The 19,138-nt window shown below is 31.9% G+C and overlaps 1 protein-coding gene and 2 long non-coding RNA genes across 3 annotated transcripts; all 3 read left to right on the top strand.

Moving 5' to 3' along the window:
• The first annotated feature begins 10,192 nt into the window (after positions 1-10,192).
• Positions 10,193-11,004, top strand: LOC134259895 (uncharacterized). The gene is made up of 3 exons (XR_009990425.1): positions 10,193-10,260; positions 10,552-10,722; positions 10,935-11,004. It is a non-coding gene; the product is annotated as an uncharacterized LOC134259895 (long non-coding RNA).
• Positions 11,005-14,655: 3,651 nt separating this feature from the next.
• LOC134259892 (complement C1q-like protein 2) lies at positions 14,656-15,503 on the top strand. Its single transcript, XM_062742490.1, has 2 exons — positions 14,656-14,825; positions 15,073-15,503. Exons 1-2 carry the CDS (start codon positions 14,687-14,689, stop codon positions 15,483-15,485), a joined length of 552 nt encoding a protein of 183 aa, XP_062598474.1. The 5' UTR covers positions 14,656-14,686; the 3' UTR covers positions 15,486-15,503.
• A 2,776-nt stretch (positions 15,504-18,279) lies between these two features.
• Positions 18,280-19,138, top strand: LOC134259891 (uncharacterized). Its single transcript, XR_009990424.1, has 2 exons — positions 18,280-18,346; positions 18,899-19,138. It is a non-coding gene; the product is annotated as an uncharacterized LOC134259891 (long non-coding RNA).

The following is a 19,138-nucleotide window of genomic DNA, read 5'->3' as shown; positions in this document are numbered from 1 at the left end:
CGTAGCGACATTCATGTCATTAGAGAGTTCAATGGCGAGGGGACGTTCTAGTCGTCTGTCAGTTAAGTGCCAAAACGACACATATATCGCAACGGTGTAAAAAATGAATGATTTAAAATAAAGTAATAATTATTTCCTTAAAATTGCTGATTTACTATTTTTTTATATTTATATTCAGTATAATTTTCTTTATAAAATCCATTAGAAATCCACGACGTTGAAATCTATTGCATTCAAAACACCATAACACAGACAGGGTGCCAAGATGTTAAAGCATGCGTTTTATTTTGACGTCATAATCGTTGAACGCCGAGGAAGTGCAACGTCTTAATCGATTACCAAACATTCACGCTCAAATTAACCAGAGCTGTTACGTTGTAGCTTACACGAAGGATAATACATAGGTTTTTAAATAGAAATCACATTTGCAGTTAAGATAAAAAGTTAAAAAATGAAAATATAAGCAATGAATCATCATTTTTTGAAAGATATAGTCTCATAACTGCAACGGCGTGTGCACACAAATTTTCATAACTCGCTGTTTGCACACGCCGTTGCAGTTATGAGACTATATCTTTCAAAAAATAATGATTCATTGCTTAAGGTAATTCCACCCTCCTATGATGTCATAGTTTTTTTTAAAAAAAAAAACTGTTATTAGTTCAAATTCATACCTGATAGAACAATATCTTTTGAGGGAATGCTTTTCAATAGGTGTACCAATAAATATTGTTAAATAAAAGAATTTATAAAATGCATATTTCCCCAATTTAATAGATTATTCAATCTTTAAAAAATGTTGACAAGGGCAATAATTCCTTCTCAGGTCTTTTTAGAAGGCATTTGCATTATTGTACTTCTAGTGTAAAAAAGATTCCCTGATATTCACAATTCAAAAGTATCTTATAAGTATGAAGTATTTAGGAACATTCAGCATCAGAATTATGCATTTTAATCACTTTATACAAAAATTGTTTATAAAAATGCGCGATTTTTTTGTTGTTGACATATACTTCTCTTTATTTATGTCTCTCATCCTAAATAATATGGCGACCTATACATTTTTTGCAATAATTGGAAAATTTTAAGCATATTAAATAAAGATAAATCCAGTTTTTGTACTTTAAACCATTAGAATTGTAAGAGTGGAAAGACCTTAAATAACACACGCGAAACCTTGTCACCGCATGTTAGAATACACAATTCCTTTTGTTTTATTTTCTTTTCATTTACCACTACTCTATTATAAATTGTAGTCAGTCTGGCTGACTAAAAAGTGTGTTATTACATTTTACGTTCTTGCCTTTTGCTTAATATCGAAATGTAACAACGCAAAATGTAATAATCCAAAGATCGTGTTATTACATTTTGCGTTGATCTCGACGCAAAATGTAATAACGCGAAATGTAATTATCCTTAAAAGTGTGCTGTTATATTTTGAATTATTACTTTCTGCTTTGATTTCGACACAGAATGCAGTAACGCAAAATGTAAAAATCTAGGTTTATTACATTTCGCGGTACCGTTTTTTTTTACATTTCATGTTGTAACATAGGTTTCCTTACGATACTCATCGCAAATACAAGACTGAAAAACACGTCTGCTAATCGATCAGTTGTATAACCAGCAGTTATGTAATATAACAATCAAAAGAGATAGATTTCCGGTTATGCATTTGATGCGAATAATTCCAGTACACAGGAAGAAAATTGACCCGATTCAGGCAATAATTGAAATTTTAATTAAAATATAAGAATGTGTTTTCATGAGCAGTTTATTTTTTCTTTAATTTTACTCTCTCATAAAAGATGCATGATTGTCGATTATCGACGATATTTGGTTTGAAGCAAGGACTGGTAGAGCGAAAACGCTGATCGAAAATAGTATTTTCCTGAAGCAAAATACCAGCCCTTTTATATCCCACTTTAGATACTTGTTTTAAGATGAAACTGAATCTACATTACTTAAGGAATGAAACTTAATATTTAAAGCTTTGTTATACGATATAACATAACTTGGGACAGTTTACGCTTTATAAACCGTGAAGCGATTTATAAAAAAAGCGTAAACTGATGTCGTATAATATAAGTTGAAACAAGCTTCAAGTATAGCGTATTTTAAAAGTAACGTCAAGCGGAGTAATACATTTTTGGACATTACTCAATTACATTATCCAATCAAATGACGTGTTACAACTAAAATCAAATTATATATGCGATTGAAATCTCAAGATAAAGAATAGTAAATATTTTTAAACAATATAAATTGTGAGCTGAGCGAACACAGACTTCTGAAACCGGAGTTGGAAAACAAGAATTTCGGGAAAAAAATTCTTAAATAAAAATTTGGAAATTTAGCTATTCGTGAATGTTTTATTTTTAGATGATATATTATTTCTATATTAAGTTCTCCTTTTTGCTTAGAACAGAATTGTTAACAATAGATTTTTATAGGTCTCTCTAATTTGTAAACTTAATCATTTCATTAGTGTTGAATAAAGTAAATTAAAGCTGCAAAGTAAAACATGTCGATATTATTCATGAATTTTAACTTTCACTTTGATACCACCCGTCAGCAAAGGCCCACATACCACTTACTACATGTATTGAGATGTTTGTTTTAGAAAATCCGGAATTTCATTTTCAAGAAATAAATAGAATGGAGTAGTAACATTTCTTTTCCTTATCAACGTTATCTTTGTGGAGAACATACCTGTTCATTGTTGGTATAAATTTCATTTTCCAGTTATAACTGAATACGTGTACTTATCTTTGAATCTCTTGACCTGGATTCCTGATTGTACAGACGCATACTTTAAAAGCCCTCAAAGCAACTTGCAGATCGTCAAAGATCTGGTGTAAAGCTAGACATTTAAAGAGAATAACAAAGAAAGGTGATTGTATAAACTTAAGAATTATATAATGGATAAAAAAAATCGATAATGTTGAATTATTTAGAGAGAATATCGAACATTCAAGGAATGTTTTTAAACTATTCAATATAATCAAAGAATTCAATTTACTTACAAGAATTCAATTCCCCGCTTGGATCCCAACGATACTCTGAATCATTATGCAACTTTGCCTTAATACAAAAGGCATTCATTTATTCAATAGTAACATAATACAATTACCAGACCGAAAAATCTATATATTCAGGACTATCAAGACAAAACTGGTGTTCATGTGATTAAAAGATATTTTTGTTCTACTGAGCATATATGAACTCAGATAAAAATGGTCTTAGCCCAAGGAAAAGCAAAATGATTTGTATATATTCTACATGGAAGCCCAGGTAAAATAGTAATTCAAGGTTGACAATACGTATAAAAATGTTTACGTTTTTGAAACGTACTTTAACTGTTGAAAATGAAAGCACTTCCAAATAAAACTGAGCTAGAAAACTGAAGATGAGTTGTTAATTTTGTTTAACAAAGGTTAATAAGTAGAGAAATGGAGATGAATTTGGAATAATTAAAAGAGAGTGAATATTTGAAATAAACTCATCGTCACTGGTGTCAGAATTAGGCACAAATTCTATCATTTGCTTCGTTAATATTATATGCATTTCTTTGTCAGTTATTGTCTTATCAGCCTCACTGAATTGAATTTGTTTAAGTATCGAATTCTGATAAGGCATATCGTCAAATTCAATAGAATTTGATCCTTCACATATTCCAAAATTTTTGGATCACTTGTTATCAATTTCCATTTTTCAAAATAATTTGAAATTTTTCCAACAATAAAATTGGTCCATGAATTTTGAAATTCACTCACATTTTCTGACACATATTAGTCCTGGATTACTTCTTGGACTGTTTGTTGTACGGTGTTTTCTTGTAATTCTTCATCGTTCGTTGTCCTAAAAAAGACTGGGCTCTGTAGTTTTGACTGTAGGAAAAATATTTTTAATGGCCTTCCGGCTTTGAAAATTCCGTTTTTAGCTTGGCTCATTGCCTGTTAAGCATTGCCCGGCTTTTGCTATGGTGTTCAACCGGAAATGCTGCTTTATCACCGCTTAATCAATCTAGGCGTTAGAATATAGTGCGTTTGCGCAATCAACCTTTGAGCCAATACAAACTGAATTAAACTTTCAAAGTTATCTGAAATTGTCAAAAAATAATTATAATTATATACTTTCTCTCGTCTTTTTCAATTAATTATTTGCCTAAAATATGCGAAAGGTTTTTTTTCAGGTATCCCTTTCTGCGTCAAATTCTATAAATAAAAGTTGTACTATCAGGCTAACACAAATGCAGTGAACATCATGAATGACTTGATGTACACTTTCATGCAAAAGTACCCGCCGAGGACACATCTGTGCATAATCGTTTGACCTTAAATAATCTTGCTGCATCAGTGTTTATTTACTTCTGTTGGTATATAAATCCCCGAAAGGATACATGTGACAATTATTTTACGCTGTTAAATTCTAGCTTTTTTAAAATTTATTTTAAAAACTTTTTAATACTATATATGCCATAGAGATATATATCCTCTCAATGTCAGAACCGGTTTGTTTTTCACTGTCACCATGGTCTTTGTTCATTATCCTGTAAATGAGAAAGATGTAACGACGAAAAGTGTCCCCCGTAGAATATTGACCAGGGGGTAATTTTTCTACGTCGAAAAATGACCCAGGGTTAATATTCTACGACAAGTAAGGTCATTTTTCGACCGTAGAAAAACATTCCAGACCGGTAATTCTACGACTCCACACACGTTGAAAAATGACGCCCATAGAAATTTGACCCCCTACTTTTTTATACAATAAAACCTTATATGTGTGTCTCCTGACATTTTTCATACTTTCAAATATAAGGAGGGGGAATGTACGAGGGTTGTCCCATAAAATCGTGGACAAAGCGCTTTTCTCAAAAAGTAATGGGCGCACTAAGCTGAAATTTTCAGTAAATGTTTATTCATCATATTTAAGTGTATCATAATATTTTTGATATTATATATGCAAAAATAAAGATTTTATTCTGCTTGAATGTGCACAGGGTACGGTCCTACGGCGCACGGTAAAAATAACAAGATTATATTAGAGAATAAACAAGTATTAAATCGTAATAAAAGATTTAAATACACAAGATTAGGATGAAAATTGTTCAAATTAAATATCTTAATCAATTCTGACGTCTTTTTGAAAATTTCAAGCATTTTGGTTAATTTTTGGCAGTTTCCCGAGCATTCGAAATGGGAAAATGGTAAACACAATACACGAAAAATGGCGACGTTTGATGACGTTACGGCGCACCGGAGAACAGTTCAGTTACATTAGGATGTTTTAATGACACCTTAAGAGACTTTAAATGAATACAGAAGAAAGAAAATATGTAAAATATCACCAGATCTTTAAAATATAAATGAAATGGAAGTTTTCTTAGCGAAGTTTTCTTGATCGAGTCCCCAAGTAGTACAAAACATACGGACAGTTTGCCATTGTAATAGCAAAAGCCGCTGTCACTGTCGACCGTTGATATGAGATTCTTTGTTAGTTGAATGATGGTGAGAATACTGTCCGTAACTTGCTAATAAATCTTCAGAAGATCGCATGAGTGTGCCACATTAGTTCCTTAACTGGTTATAAACACTCACGTATGAAAATCAAAAAAAAATTCTAGATTTAAGTGGGGCTTATCAAACTTTACATTTAACAACCACATGAAACGCGACGCTGTTTTAGACACCTTGACGTTATAATCCGTGCGCCGTAGGGCGAAACAGTACATAACATAAAATATCACAATTTGTTTATTTATGCATATATCTATTTAAAATTTGCTATGTATATTCATATTATATGTACTAAAGAGTAGTGAAAATTTCAGAATGCAGTGATGATTATTTTTCAAACTAGACAACTTGTCCACGATTTTACGGGACAACCCTCGTACTTTACCCTTTTCAAACATATATTTGATTGCATAACTTAACAGTAGCATCAAAATCAATGTATCTGGTATGGATTTTTTGGGGGGCTTGCAGAATCCCAATGAATATTAATTCATTGAGGAGCATAAATTTATGATTATATTTTTCATGTTTTTTTTTTTTTTTTGGTGTTTTTATCAATCAAAAGTTTTGTTCCCAAAATGGCACGATATATCCTGATGAGCTAGAGATAAAGGATACCACAGAGTCTGACACGTCTGTTTCATACTTGGATATTTTACTTGAAAAAGACGTTAATGGTAATCTAACAACCAAGCTCTATGATAAACCTGTTGTCTTTAACTTTTCTATCGCCAACTTCCCTTACTTATGCAGCAATATACCTTCATTGCCTGCATACGGATTGATTCGATACGCTAGAGCATGATCTATGTATGAACAATGTCTTAAACGAGGTAAATTATTGACAAATAAATCGGTGAAACAAGAATATCAGCAGTCTCGTTTAAGGTACTGGTCATCATTTCGAAAGTTCTTTGATCAATGCAATAACCTTGTCAGCAAATACAATTTATCATTGAGTCAAATGCTGACTGACGTTTTCCATACTGATTGTTAGTTCATTATTTATACACTGAATTGACGACGGGTTTTCCCGTTATTTTCCGATCATGACAAGGAGCATACGGCGGGTGTGACCGGTCAGCAAAGGTTTCTCAGTCCTCCATGGTACCTGATCAGTTTTAACTTTATAAAGCATATAGTTTTGGAGCTATTGTAAAAATAAATTTTTGGACATGTTGACCTTTGATGAAACTTTAACTGAAGTTATTTCTAAATTATCTAAATTCATAAGTTTAAATGATTCGCTTAAAAATGTGAGTGAGGTGAGAAATATTAAATACCTGTTTTTCATATTTCAGGTCACCCTTTTTCTGTATCAAGTAAAATGCAAAGTATCGAACCCAGCAGTCGTGTTTGTGTTTATTTTTTCAATACTTAGGTAAGGCTGTGACATCTGTATTCTTCGACACCAAATTATGTGATTATGGATATTGCAAATCATAATTGCATTTAACACAGACACAATTTAGTGTGTAAATACTAGTCTAACAATTAGTAGAAAAAAACTAGATGAATGATATATTTTATTTGCTTTAGACAAGGTGATTGTATTGACCATAGAATTTGCAAAATGTTTATGAGACTGTTCATATTCTTTTTTCATTAACTGTTTGTTAATAGCTTGCCTCGTTTTAAAAATTGCTCGAGTGACATACAGTGTCAATTGAAGTAGCTATTATTAAGTGATAATACGTCGTCGATACATCTATAGAGTTGAAGGCCACAAGCAGACTTGGGGTAATGATGAATGTATTGGTGATGCATTGACATGCATTACTTGAACTCGAAGTATTATTTTCCTGAATGGTTTTTCACTGTGACTGACCATAGCTCTTACATTAAGTCTGGGGAAAATAGCTAGTACTGGGGATAGTGGCTCGAATAGAGCCGATCTGTCTCTGATACTAGTCTATTTATTTAGGAAACGTATTGATCACTACTTACTGAAAGTCTTCCATTTATTTCTTATTCACTTCTTGATTTAAACCCAGGTAGGGACATTCAAATAAATAAATATAAATCTAATCAGTGATTGAGGAGAAGTATTATTTAGTAAAGCAAAGAGGTTCTTCGAACTCATTATATAGATTGATGGCAATAATTTTGGTTGCAGCGGTGTACTTCATTTCCTTTTTATGTTTGGTTATTCACTTTTGTAAGCAATGGGTAGCAATAATGAAAATGAGACAACATTGCTTGAGGACAAAATTAGGAGGTTAGAAATGGAAATGACTAGACAAAGGCATTCAACATCAATTGTTTCACGATATACCAGTAATTTTACTATGGCAGGCAATGCATCTTGTCGCCCTAGAATGTACAGACAACTGGTAGACCACAGTATGACAGACCAGTCGGCAGTCCAGACCATAATATGAGAGACCAGTTGGCAAACCATGGTATGGCAAAACAGAGAGTTAATATTTCAATCACTGACCAGTTGGCAGACCATAGTTTGACACGTCAGATGGCAAACCAAATGACAAGCCATAGTGGGGGGCTAGTCATATCGCTGACCATGGGGGATTGGCGAGTCATATGGCAACCCAAAGGGGTATTGTAAGTCAAAGAAACAATAATGGGGGAATTGCATCGAATTCTGATTCGTATGCCTCAAATTCAAAAACTACGTCTATGTTAGGTCAAGCATCGACTTTGACAGATTGCAATACTGACATAGCTAGGAATAATATACAGCGAAACGGAGTAGACAATACTACGGGTCCACAAGTTGAAGACCAGAAGCGTCATTTCATCAAACCTGCAATATTTGATATCAGTTCATTCTAAGAGATAATAAGATGATAATATCAGTGAGATTAAATTTGACCGTTTTATATTAGAAGCAGGGTCAGGTCAAGGTCATTATCTTTTTCCTTGACAATAAGAATAAAGAAATACTGTTGCCAATCATGTGATACCTACTTCTATTTCAAAAGTTTAAAGATTGTTCTTTTTGCATAAAAACATATTACTATATCGGGTCTATAGCATGATGTTACCAAATCTATATAAATAATTACTAAACTGGATATTGGTTCATCCAAATTTTCTCTGTTTTTCTTAATTCTTTAGGATATATTAGTTATTTTCAGGTGCTTCCTATATTTAAGTTTTTCCTATTTTCACATGTAATAAAGTAGTCTTTTAAATGTACAAAATGAAACAAAAACAAAAAGTTTTGATCGTTTACTAAGAGAGAAAAAATACTTTTTATGGATTTGTGGCTCAAATCTGTACTTTGATAGGAAGCGTTTAAAAGCTAACAAAGTTCTAGTTTGTTTGAAAAATCATATCTATTTGATATATTTTGAAAGTTTAGTACGTCATTATTATTTTAACTTACTTTTGAAAATTTCTCCAAGTCTTCGATTGTGTAATAATTATAACTAAATTTATTGTTCTATTATAATTTTGTGAGGCAGTAAAGAAGATATTTTCATACGCCACCATTCCGCCAAAAATATAGTCCATGCTAGTTTTCAAATGCAGTTTACCATTTCTATTCAAAGTTGTACAATTATGATGAGGAAAGAAAAATATGGTCTTTTAAATTCGTTACACCTCAATATAAAAGACATATAAGCAAATATACTTTGAATGTTTCATCTAGGCAGAAACCAGAGAAGAATCCTACCTTAATGGATAAACAATTTAGGAAACTTACAATGCACTGTGAATTTTTACCCTGCTTCAATTTAAGACTCTAGAAATTGTCACTAAACAATTGCAGTATCGACATTTGTGCAGCAATATCTTGAATCCTTGGAATATCCTGCGTCTATTTATACCTTGTTTCTGTAAACCAAAGAAAGGTATGCCCTTGCGCCGAAGCGATTTTGTTGATATTCCTTATAAACTTGTGTAGTAAGGGTCGATGACGTCATAAAATGACGTCACAATGTAAACTGGCTATCGCATATCTTGGGTACCAAGAATGTTTTAGAAAACAAGTCTTAACTTTTTTTCTGCGTGGTAGGTATAGTCATTATGGGTTTCACAAAGAATTTAAGCATAGAAACCTCTATACATAGACTTAACTCACTTGCGATCTCCATATCCTTCATCCTCCTCCATGTCCTATAATTCTTTTATGATCTATCATATTCAATTACTCAAACCATGTTTAAGCCAATTTTATAAAGCCCAATAAATCCCAAACTGCGCCGTCTTCGACAAACTTTGTTGGTTTTCTAAAAGGAAAACCAATCTGCCTGGATACATACACTGCATTAATATGTTTTTTTTTCACAGATAAGATGTCTTTTCCGTCTTCAAGAGTTTCCAAAATTGTACAAACAGCCTGAAAACTTATTATGCAAGTTTTGAATAAAACGAGTTGCATATATTTCAAGTATTCACTGAGAAATATTCTTGCCTATCAACTCTTATGTTGTTTCCGCGATACTTTGTTTAAGCGATCATTTTGCCATTGATTTTTTATAACAAAAACTTCAGTATACTCTAAAATTATGAATTTTAAAGTCATTTAAAAAGTCAAAAACCACCATAATGACCAGTTTATGAAAAACCTTCGTTCTCCATTTCTATTCGTATGATTTAAATGTATACAGAACTACACTGCCAATCATTCATTCAAAATGTTTTAAACTGCGCAGTATTACTCAATAAGGTTTTGGTACCGCTTGATGATTATATTGAAGCACAAGATTCGATCGTGTCAGCGCAAAAATGGTGAACCCAGCACAAAACGAAAGTGAGATCCAACAGTCATCTGGTAAGAACTAAAAATGTAATAATGTGAAGATAAATAAGGAACATTTATCAATCTCAAAAGTTCACTTAATCAACACAAACTTTAGCAGAGCCAATATGGATTTTTTTTAGATCGGAGGTAGGATCAGGTGCAAGGCAAAAAAGCACCCCAATGTGTCAAATTTAACAGACTAGAATGAAAGATTTGAAATGAAAGTCCTTTAATTTAAGACAATCATTTCTTTCCCATTAAGGTTATTAAAACAGAGATTTGAAGTGTTTCTGTTGATTAAAAAAAATATCCTTTTTTCAGTTGAACTTGCACACAGACGACAAAAAGCTGCAGAACATTTCTTTAGGATGTCCATTGTTGACAGCACTTTCAGCAGGTAGCATCGTCTTTGGAATTGTAATGATTGTCTATTTAGACCGAAGTTTTAGTTTCTCGGTGGACACAGGCGCTCTTATATGGTCGGGAGCAGTGGTAATATTTTAATTAATATACATTGTAATAAAGTATAATTTGGTAATATGAAATATATGAAGATAATGTAATAACGATAATGATAATAAATTAATAATGTAATATGATTTGCTATGCAAATGTATCATAAAGTTTTATCATCAATAAATAAGGTCCAGGTCTTGTTCGTGAAAAAATATTTGTATTAAAGATTTTTTTAACTTTAATTGTAGCTCTTGCTCAGTGGTATGTCTTGTTATTTTGTCTCTAAGATGGATATTAATAATAGAAATCTGCCATCTTCAAGCTTTATCAAGAGAATAAGTAACTTAATTTTATTTTATGTTCATCCACAGTTTCCTTTTGTGTCATCATTCTTTCATGTTATCCTTTACTTGTTTGACAAATCTTTCTTCAAAATAAAAATCCAATTCCTTATAATTTCACGAATGGCGGTATCAATTATAATATACATATTTTCTTCTGAACAGGTAACTGTTTACAGAGTGATAAACGGGCTGAGCTTAGGAACAAATGGACTCTGTTTTGTCCCCATCTTCTGGATCATACTGATTTGTACCGGCGATAAGGATTACACTTACACGTGTGCTGTTGAGGGAAACCTGAAGTGGGACATTGTAGCATTTATACTCTCCATCATTATGTTTATCTTTAACATTGTTGGTTTTGTCTTCTCGTGTATAATTGTTAAAACATTGCAATCTGACGGAGAAGGAAATCCACCCGAGAGGAAAAATAACACTCTAAAAATTGTAATTCCACCTCAGCAGAACATTAATAGACCTCGTGATTTAGATCCGTCCCAACAGATCACACTGTGGTTTCACTGATATTTGTGCGCATCAATTTTCGTGGATTAAAAAAAAATTGCAGTTTAGAGGATACATTAACGTAGTCAACGTTTGAACGTTTATGGTCGAAATAATTACCTCGTCAGAAAATAATTGATTAAGGAAGAATGGCACATCAATTTTTTCTTTTATAGATCTCTAAGTCATCCTTTTTAAACAATCATTTCAGCATTGAAAGCTGTTTATTATTTTATAGGAATTTTTTTTGTATTTTTTCAAAGATTAGGGTATGTCACTCGTCAGCTTTTTAGAAAAGTTCACGCAGTACCCCTTACTTCAAAGTTATTTATTATAATTCATTTTTATAACATATTAAATTTCAACAATGTAAATTATTCAACATACAATAAAAAACTGCTCAAAAATCCACAAAGAAGCAAGATTTTTTGAGGTGGAAGGATATTTAGCAGAAAATTCTGCAAATCTGCACATTTATTAAATTTAATATCTTGGAGCTTTAGCCTCACATACTTTTACTCAGGGAACATTTTCCGCTATGATATGCTACGAATATTTAATAAAGGTCTCAATTTATATTTTTAGAACAATTTTTACACCTTCCCTAAACAAACTTTGCCGAGAAATGAAGATATGTTAAAGAAGTCAATATAAAATGTACACCGTTTTCTGCCTGAAAATCACATGTCTTGACCAATATTTCAGAATGAACATCACTGACCCCAACTTTTTATTTTGTTATTATAAACTACTCGATGCTTTTGACTGATCAGCACTTAAGTCGTAAAAAATTTGATACAAGAAAAAAGTTTATTGCCTATTTAGATTTTTAATACCCCAGATATGTTACTTTTTTGTGCAAAAAGGTCACACAATAATACACGCGCATTAACTTGCAAGATTTGTTCAATGATAAATATTATTCAAACTATTTTACGTAAAATAAGATTATATTTGTTTTAACCATCGTTACATCTAACAAAATATTATAAAGGTTAAAGTATTTAACTAAAAGGTTAAGATCTAAGTGTAAAAAGGTCACTTAATTGCACCGTTACGGTAGCTCAGTAAGATGCATACTGACCCCTTATTTTCTCAGCTATATTGAGTCATACGATATGAGTACTTATCCAAAATATATATTCTTTAAAAAATTCTTGATTTAACAAATTTCACTAGTGACAAACCTTAACCGAAAAAATTATTTATATCCAAATTAGATATTTTCGAATCAAAATTTTGCTGTAAATGAATGCATCATATGAATATCTCGTAAAATATTTAAAGAAAAGCCGTATAGATATTTAAACTTTCCAAATTAAAAAATATCTATGAAAATAAAACACAATAATTGTGAATACTTTTAAACTTGCGGTTAAAGTCTTTACAAAACCAGTCACAACTGGGGGGAACATGTTAGTTAATCATATTTATAAATTTATAAAAGAAATTGAAATGAAATCGCCAAATTTTAGAGAAATTATTTTTTATTTTGTTAAATCCTGATCAAAATGAAATAACTAGTTGAATGCTGACCTGAATTTTTGATACAAATTGTTAGGCGTTTGTTTATAATGTGAATTGTCTACGGATGTTTCTGTTTGTCCGATAAAGACAAGCAGCCCACGGCAGGTATGACCGGGAGGTTCACTCCTCCATGGCACCTGATCCCACCTCTGATGTTTAAGAGGTTTGCTTTTGCTCTGCTCTCAATCTTTATTGTTTCAGTGGACTTTTGATGTTGACTACAGTTGTTACTGTTCCTGATCTCTTTATTTCATATACTTTGTCTACATGTTTTTCTATTTAACCCAAATATAAAGCAATTTCAATGAAACAAATATGTCCTTAAGCTATCTTGTGCAGACGAATTTAAATATTATTGCACAGCTAGGTCTTCAGAAATTATTTGTTTAAACTTTGAATAACATTCGGATGACTTGTAGAATTCAAAAGTTATTCCTGCAACCAGATGTTTTCCCATTTTTAGTCATCACTTAATATGTTTTCCGTACAATTATTTTGCAAAGATTCAATAATGTAGAATCATAAAGCGTTGGACATACAAATTAAACAAAAAAAGAACACGGACCTCTGCATTAAACAACTACCAGTTCAGTAATGGAAAAAGTACAGAACTTTATTTTCTTTTAAAACATTTTAAGATGCATTTTTCGACATGCGTGCAATTAGCATGCACAGCTCTAAGGTTAGATGACACGTTCCTCAATGATGTTTAATTTTTGAAAGGTTCCTTACCCGGCTTTTGTACAAGATACAAGAAGATGTTATTTTTTAAAAAATAACTTTTCTGTTTATCTTGGAAATTGTTAATATCACTAATTCAAGACATTTTAAACATCACAAGGCTATGAAAATTATCAGCATTTATTCTAAATTTTTTGAAGAGATACAAAGCAGATATTGGAAGAACGTGTCTTCTGACCTAAAAATGTATATAGATACCACATACACGAATTTTAACCCCATTACAGACATTAGGAACAGGAAAATCAATATTTTAAACAACCTTTACTTACTCCAGAAATACCTTTAAAAGGGACTTGATTGCTAAAGGAATTTCACAGATTGTCCCGTATATGAATCTTAAGTTACAATATAAATCTACGCCAAAGAATAAGCAAAAACATAAAGGAATAAAACATTTTTTTCTTCTTTTTTCACGGAGTTTCAATGCTCCAGAGAAATGTTATTTTGAAAGAATTTCAAAGATTAGTTGAATTTTGTAAATTATTTCAAAATAATCAAATCACATCAAAGTCTTGATTCATTCTGATTGTGTCTTGTGGCTGACAAATAAATGCTCCTAAAATTAACTAAAGATAGAGACCGAAAAATGAATAATTATTATTTGTAGCACAAGAAACTTTCACCTTCAATAGAGAATATCATAGTTACATGTACGTTAGAAATACTATACAGTTGTAGCGTTGTGAAACTGAAATGAAACAACGCGTGATCTATAAGAGAAAAAAAGGAAATTAAATTGAAGCTGATAGTGTTAAAAGTTGCATGGGAAAGAATAATTTGTAATGAGATCCCCCATCTCTTATCTAATCACGAAATTATGATTTTTAAAAGAGGGGGACAACGTTGAAGTTCTGTGCACTCTGCTTTTTTAGTTGTTCTACAACATGCTTGGACCATCGTTGCTTTTTTTTCTTTTCGTTGGCTTTGCTAATGGCAGTAAATCATGTGACCGGAAGGAGATGGAAGATACAATTTGCAGTCTCTGTGGACAAAGGAAAGGAACTCAACTTACAAGAGGGAGTGGTATTTAAATTTTTAAAAAAAACTGTTTAATATGGAAGCTTTTGTTTTGATTTAAAACTTACTAGTATTCCTATTGTCAGAATATACTCATTTATCGACAAACTGAATATGAAAGCTTTGTTTGAAATTGAGATTTCTTTAAGGTTTGATTCTTTTTCTGTGAGGAAAATTTTATCAATTCATATGTATGCATTGGAACATGTAACTTTAACTGATAAAAAATTGCAATTGTATTTTCTTTTTACAGGTAAGCAAATTGCCTTTTATGCCTATATATCCAGTAACATTCAAGGGAAGACACTATCCAAGCACAAAATTTTCGTTTATGATCGCGTTGAGACGAACATTGGTAACGGATATGACGCCACGTCGGGAAAGTTCACAGCTCCAGAGAGAGGGGTATACGTCATACACACAACTACTTTTTCTTACAATAGATCATGCAGTGTTATAGAATTAGTAAAAAATGGAGTCGTTAAAGACGTTGCATATGCTGACTCGGGAAATCACGATGATGCAGCCTCAGCTTCTACACTGACAATTTTGAATTTGAAGAAAGGAGATGTAATAAACACCAGAGTTGGAGTGAGGTATGGTGGATCATACCTACCGAGCAACGACTTTGCCCGAATAAGTTTCTCTGGATTTAAACTCATGTGAAATGAATGATCTGGAATAAAGGGCTAAATGTGTAGATTGAAATTAACTGATTTCTTATTAACTTATGTTCTGTTAACCGTTCGTTCTGTTTCAGTGGTTTATCAACGCGCAAGTCAAAAAAGTTAAAGTACACCAAAAAGACAGTTTATACCTTTTCAACAAAGACATTATTCAACAAAATCAGTCAATTCATGATTGTGTTGTAAATTTTATACACTATGTCCCCCTGCATATGGATTTATTTTGACTTGATTCCATACACAAAAATATGCTCTACATAAGAACAATTTCTTAAACAGAGCAGGCTAATGATAAAAGAATTAATTATACAAGATTTCGACAATTCTTGAAATCCTTGACTAACAACATGAACATAACATCAACTTATTTTTTCCGTGCTTGTGCCTCTAAAAACTTCTCAAAACAAGAACATGCTCTTGTACAACAAATCAGTTTATAAATAATAAACATAAACAATGTAAATTATGTAGTGATCACGGTACATAACTCCATAATTATGTATATGTATGCAAAATGGGGAAGTTGACGATGTAAATACTAAATTTAACTAGTTTTTCTTCAAGTTTATTTATCAGTATTCCACAAGCATTTATAGACAGTTAAATATTCAACTATTGAACAGATCATGCAGACTGTGTGCTCTAGAATCGCGAAATAAGGAGTTGACCCATGCGTCGCGGGTTCGAATCCCACTGTGGGACGTGGAGACCGGTCCTTCTGATGAGAGTTATCCCTGTTAAAATATACAAATTCTGACGTCTTTGTGTATGTGATATGAATACTTCATCACTCTATTTAAGGGGTGCTCAGAAAATAATGATGAATAGTTGTCTCTATGATAAACCTTAACTTTAAAGTCTTAATTTCTTTGATTGTTTCTTGAGTTTTCAGAATAAAAATACACTGTAGATATATAGAGAATACGAAGGACGAATAAGCTCTGTAATTTTTCCTCAAAATTTCAATTACGAAAAAACATCATTATAATTATTTGCAGCGGCGTTGTCAGACAAAGGGAAATAAATCCGGGAACCGTTTTTTTTTATTTCTTTCACACGGAAAAAATGCCGAAACCTCAGTGAAATACTGTTGATCGTCCTTCCTTCGGGTGAAGGTTTATGAAAATCAAACCTTTCACTAAAAGGGAAATCTATTCAAAATATGTTTGGAGCTCTGACTTTTCTTTGCAATAATAAGATGAAGACAGATTTCTCACTAATTCATTTTTTTACAATTTATTTTCTGTTTTACGTTCTGATACACATCAAGTTTGTTATACCTTCTCAGTAATGTACATGTGTATATTTTCAATAGACAATTAGAACCCGTGTTTTGTCTTAAACATTTATAAGGTAATGAGGCACCTGTCTGAAATAAAAATATTTTTAAATTCATATTTCCTTTGTCAGAACTTTAAAAACTGTGGTGATTAATTGTTTAGTGTTTTAGCAATGTATTTCAATGTAATTCTAACATTTGAAGATCATATCAAGTTGCTCACAGCACCAATATTTTTGTATGTTCCAACAGATTTTCATCGAATGAAATATGAGAAAAAAAGACGAACACAAATCAAGTTCAAAAGCCCATTAAAGCAGAACAAACACCAACCTCTAAAAACATCAGAGTTCAACAGCAATTTTGTAACACTCCTTTTAATTTTTTGTTTCATCTGTATTCTGTACAGCGTGTAAGGGTCGTCTTTTCAGATATCAAAACTTCGTCTTTCATACTAATTCATCATTTTTTGTATAACAGCGCGGTTTTTTCATGCATCCTCATGACCATTTTCAAACTTTTATAGCTTAGTGTACTTGATTCATTTAAAAGCGAATGACTTTGTGAGGACTGTCGGAAAAAACGCAGTTGTAGAGATTATAATTTTTTAAAAATAGTATTTCTTGACTTATGAAAAAAATTATTGTGTGTACATTTATTATGATAAACCATTTGTATCATCGGGTTGTATTTTGACTGATATGTTTCATATCATTGTTAGCCCTTTGCTTTTATAGCAAATATGACTGCAAAATATTTCATTTAACTGATGAAATATGTAGATAAGGAACAGTAATCAAAATCAAAATTAAAAACAGTCAAGTCCACCAAAACAATACTAACTGGGAATAGAGTAGACAGGGAACCTCTCTCTAAAAACATCAGAGGTTAATTTAATCAGGTACCATGAAGAAGAAATTTTCCCCCGTTGACCGGTAACACCCGCCGTAACATGTCATGATCGAGAAAATATCAGAAGACATTTTAGATTAAATAAGGGCCTAACAATCGGCATGAAAAAAGCGTAAGTCAGCATTCGACGTTATGATAGATTAATATATTTGTTGACACAGTTAATTAATTACATAGCTTTATAACCTTTTTTAAAATGACATAAGATGACCAACAGGTATAAGAGAGCATTAACCAAAATTAAAGATAAGTTCCTATCATTGATAGATTGGGAATGTTTTGGCAATTTAGAGAGTCTGTGATTGAAGTTATATTAAAATCGGACCAAGACTGCAGTAGGAGCAGTACTACTGCCACAACTGTGTCTAGTTCTGTGCAGATGATATGCCAGAACTTTTTCTTACAAGTATGTTTTATTTTTATTCACCTTTGATTGTCCACTTCACTTTTGTTTGAGCAATTGTGTAAAGTCTAGTAGCTTAAATTAAACAGCATAAGGAAGAAACTCCTTCATTGTTTAACTACTAGTAGTAATCTGATAAAAGGCAAAAAACTTTTAACCATCCAAATTTCTATTTGAAATGACTATTCATAAAAGCAGTTGACACATAAATTAACGTATTTCTTTGTGTTGTACTCAAAATGACAAAGTCTTAACTGAATATTATTATATAGTCTATTCATAGTCCCTATATAATCTACACAAACGCAAACAGTTCATAACACTACATATTCACCGGATTTTAGGCCGTTTTCACCGGAGGGTCAATGCGCGTGCAAATGCATTGTGACGTCACAATCAAAACATCAAACAACGTTGTAAACAGTGGTTGCAACAGCCGCAGCGAGCTACGTATCTGAACAAAAAAAAACAATTATTCAAATCTATTTCAAGATTATTTTTAACATTTGGACGTCTTACACATAGCTAAACTCGGAAAGGAAAACACGGATGTTACAAACAGTAATCTGGAGATTTTTTTATTTTCCACAATAGAAGATCGTGAAAATGGTGTCGTCATACAGCATTCAATGTCTTCTTAATTCAAATCCCGACTGTATAATAAAACAGTTATGGACTCTTTTGGTGTTGAATATGGTTTGTTATTCACCAGAAAAATATCCATATTGACCTCGGCATCGCCTCGGTCAATATGAATGTTTTTCTGGTGAATAACAAACCATATTCAACACAAAAAGAGTTTATAATTGTATAGTATCTAACAATAAATGATGGTATATATATAAAATATCACAGTCAATTATTAGCAGCTATAGAATATCACAATTCTCAAACCATTGCATACAAACAAATCAAGCAGTTGTTGTATTTAGATGAAACTACAGGACTTATTCTACCTAAGGAGGTATTCAACATTTAACAAATGCTTCAGAAATAAATATTTTTTCTTCAAATATGAAAATCTTTCCCATACACATGA

The sequence above is a fragment of the Saccostrea cucullata genome, unplaced genomic scaffold (genome assembly GCF_032062105.1).
Source record: "Saccostrea cucullata isolate Sc308-1 unplaced genomic scaffold, CSIRO_AGI_Scuc_v1 ctg4085, whole genome shotgun sequence".
NCBI classification, from domain to species: domain Eukaryota; kingdom Metazoa; phylum Mollusca; class Bivalvia; order Ostreida; family Ostreidae; genus Saccostrea; species Saccostrea cuccullata.
The sequence above is the reverse complement of the archived record's forward strand: the minus strand, read 5'-3'. Positions and strand labels throughout refer to the sequence as shown.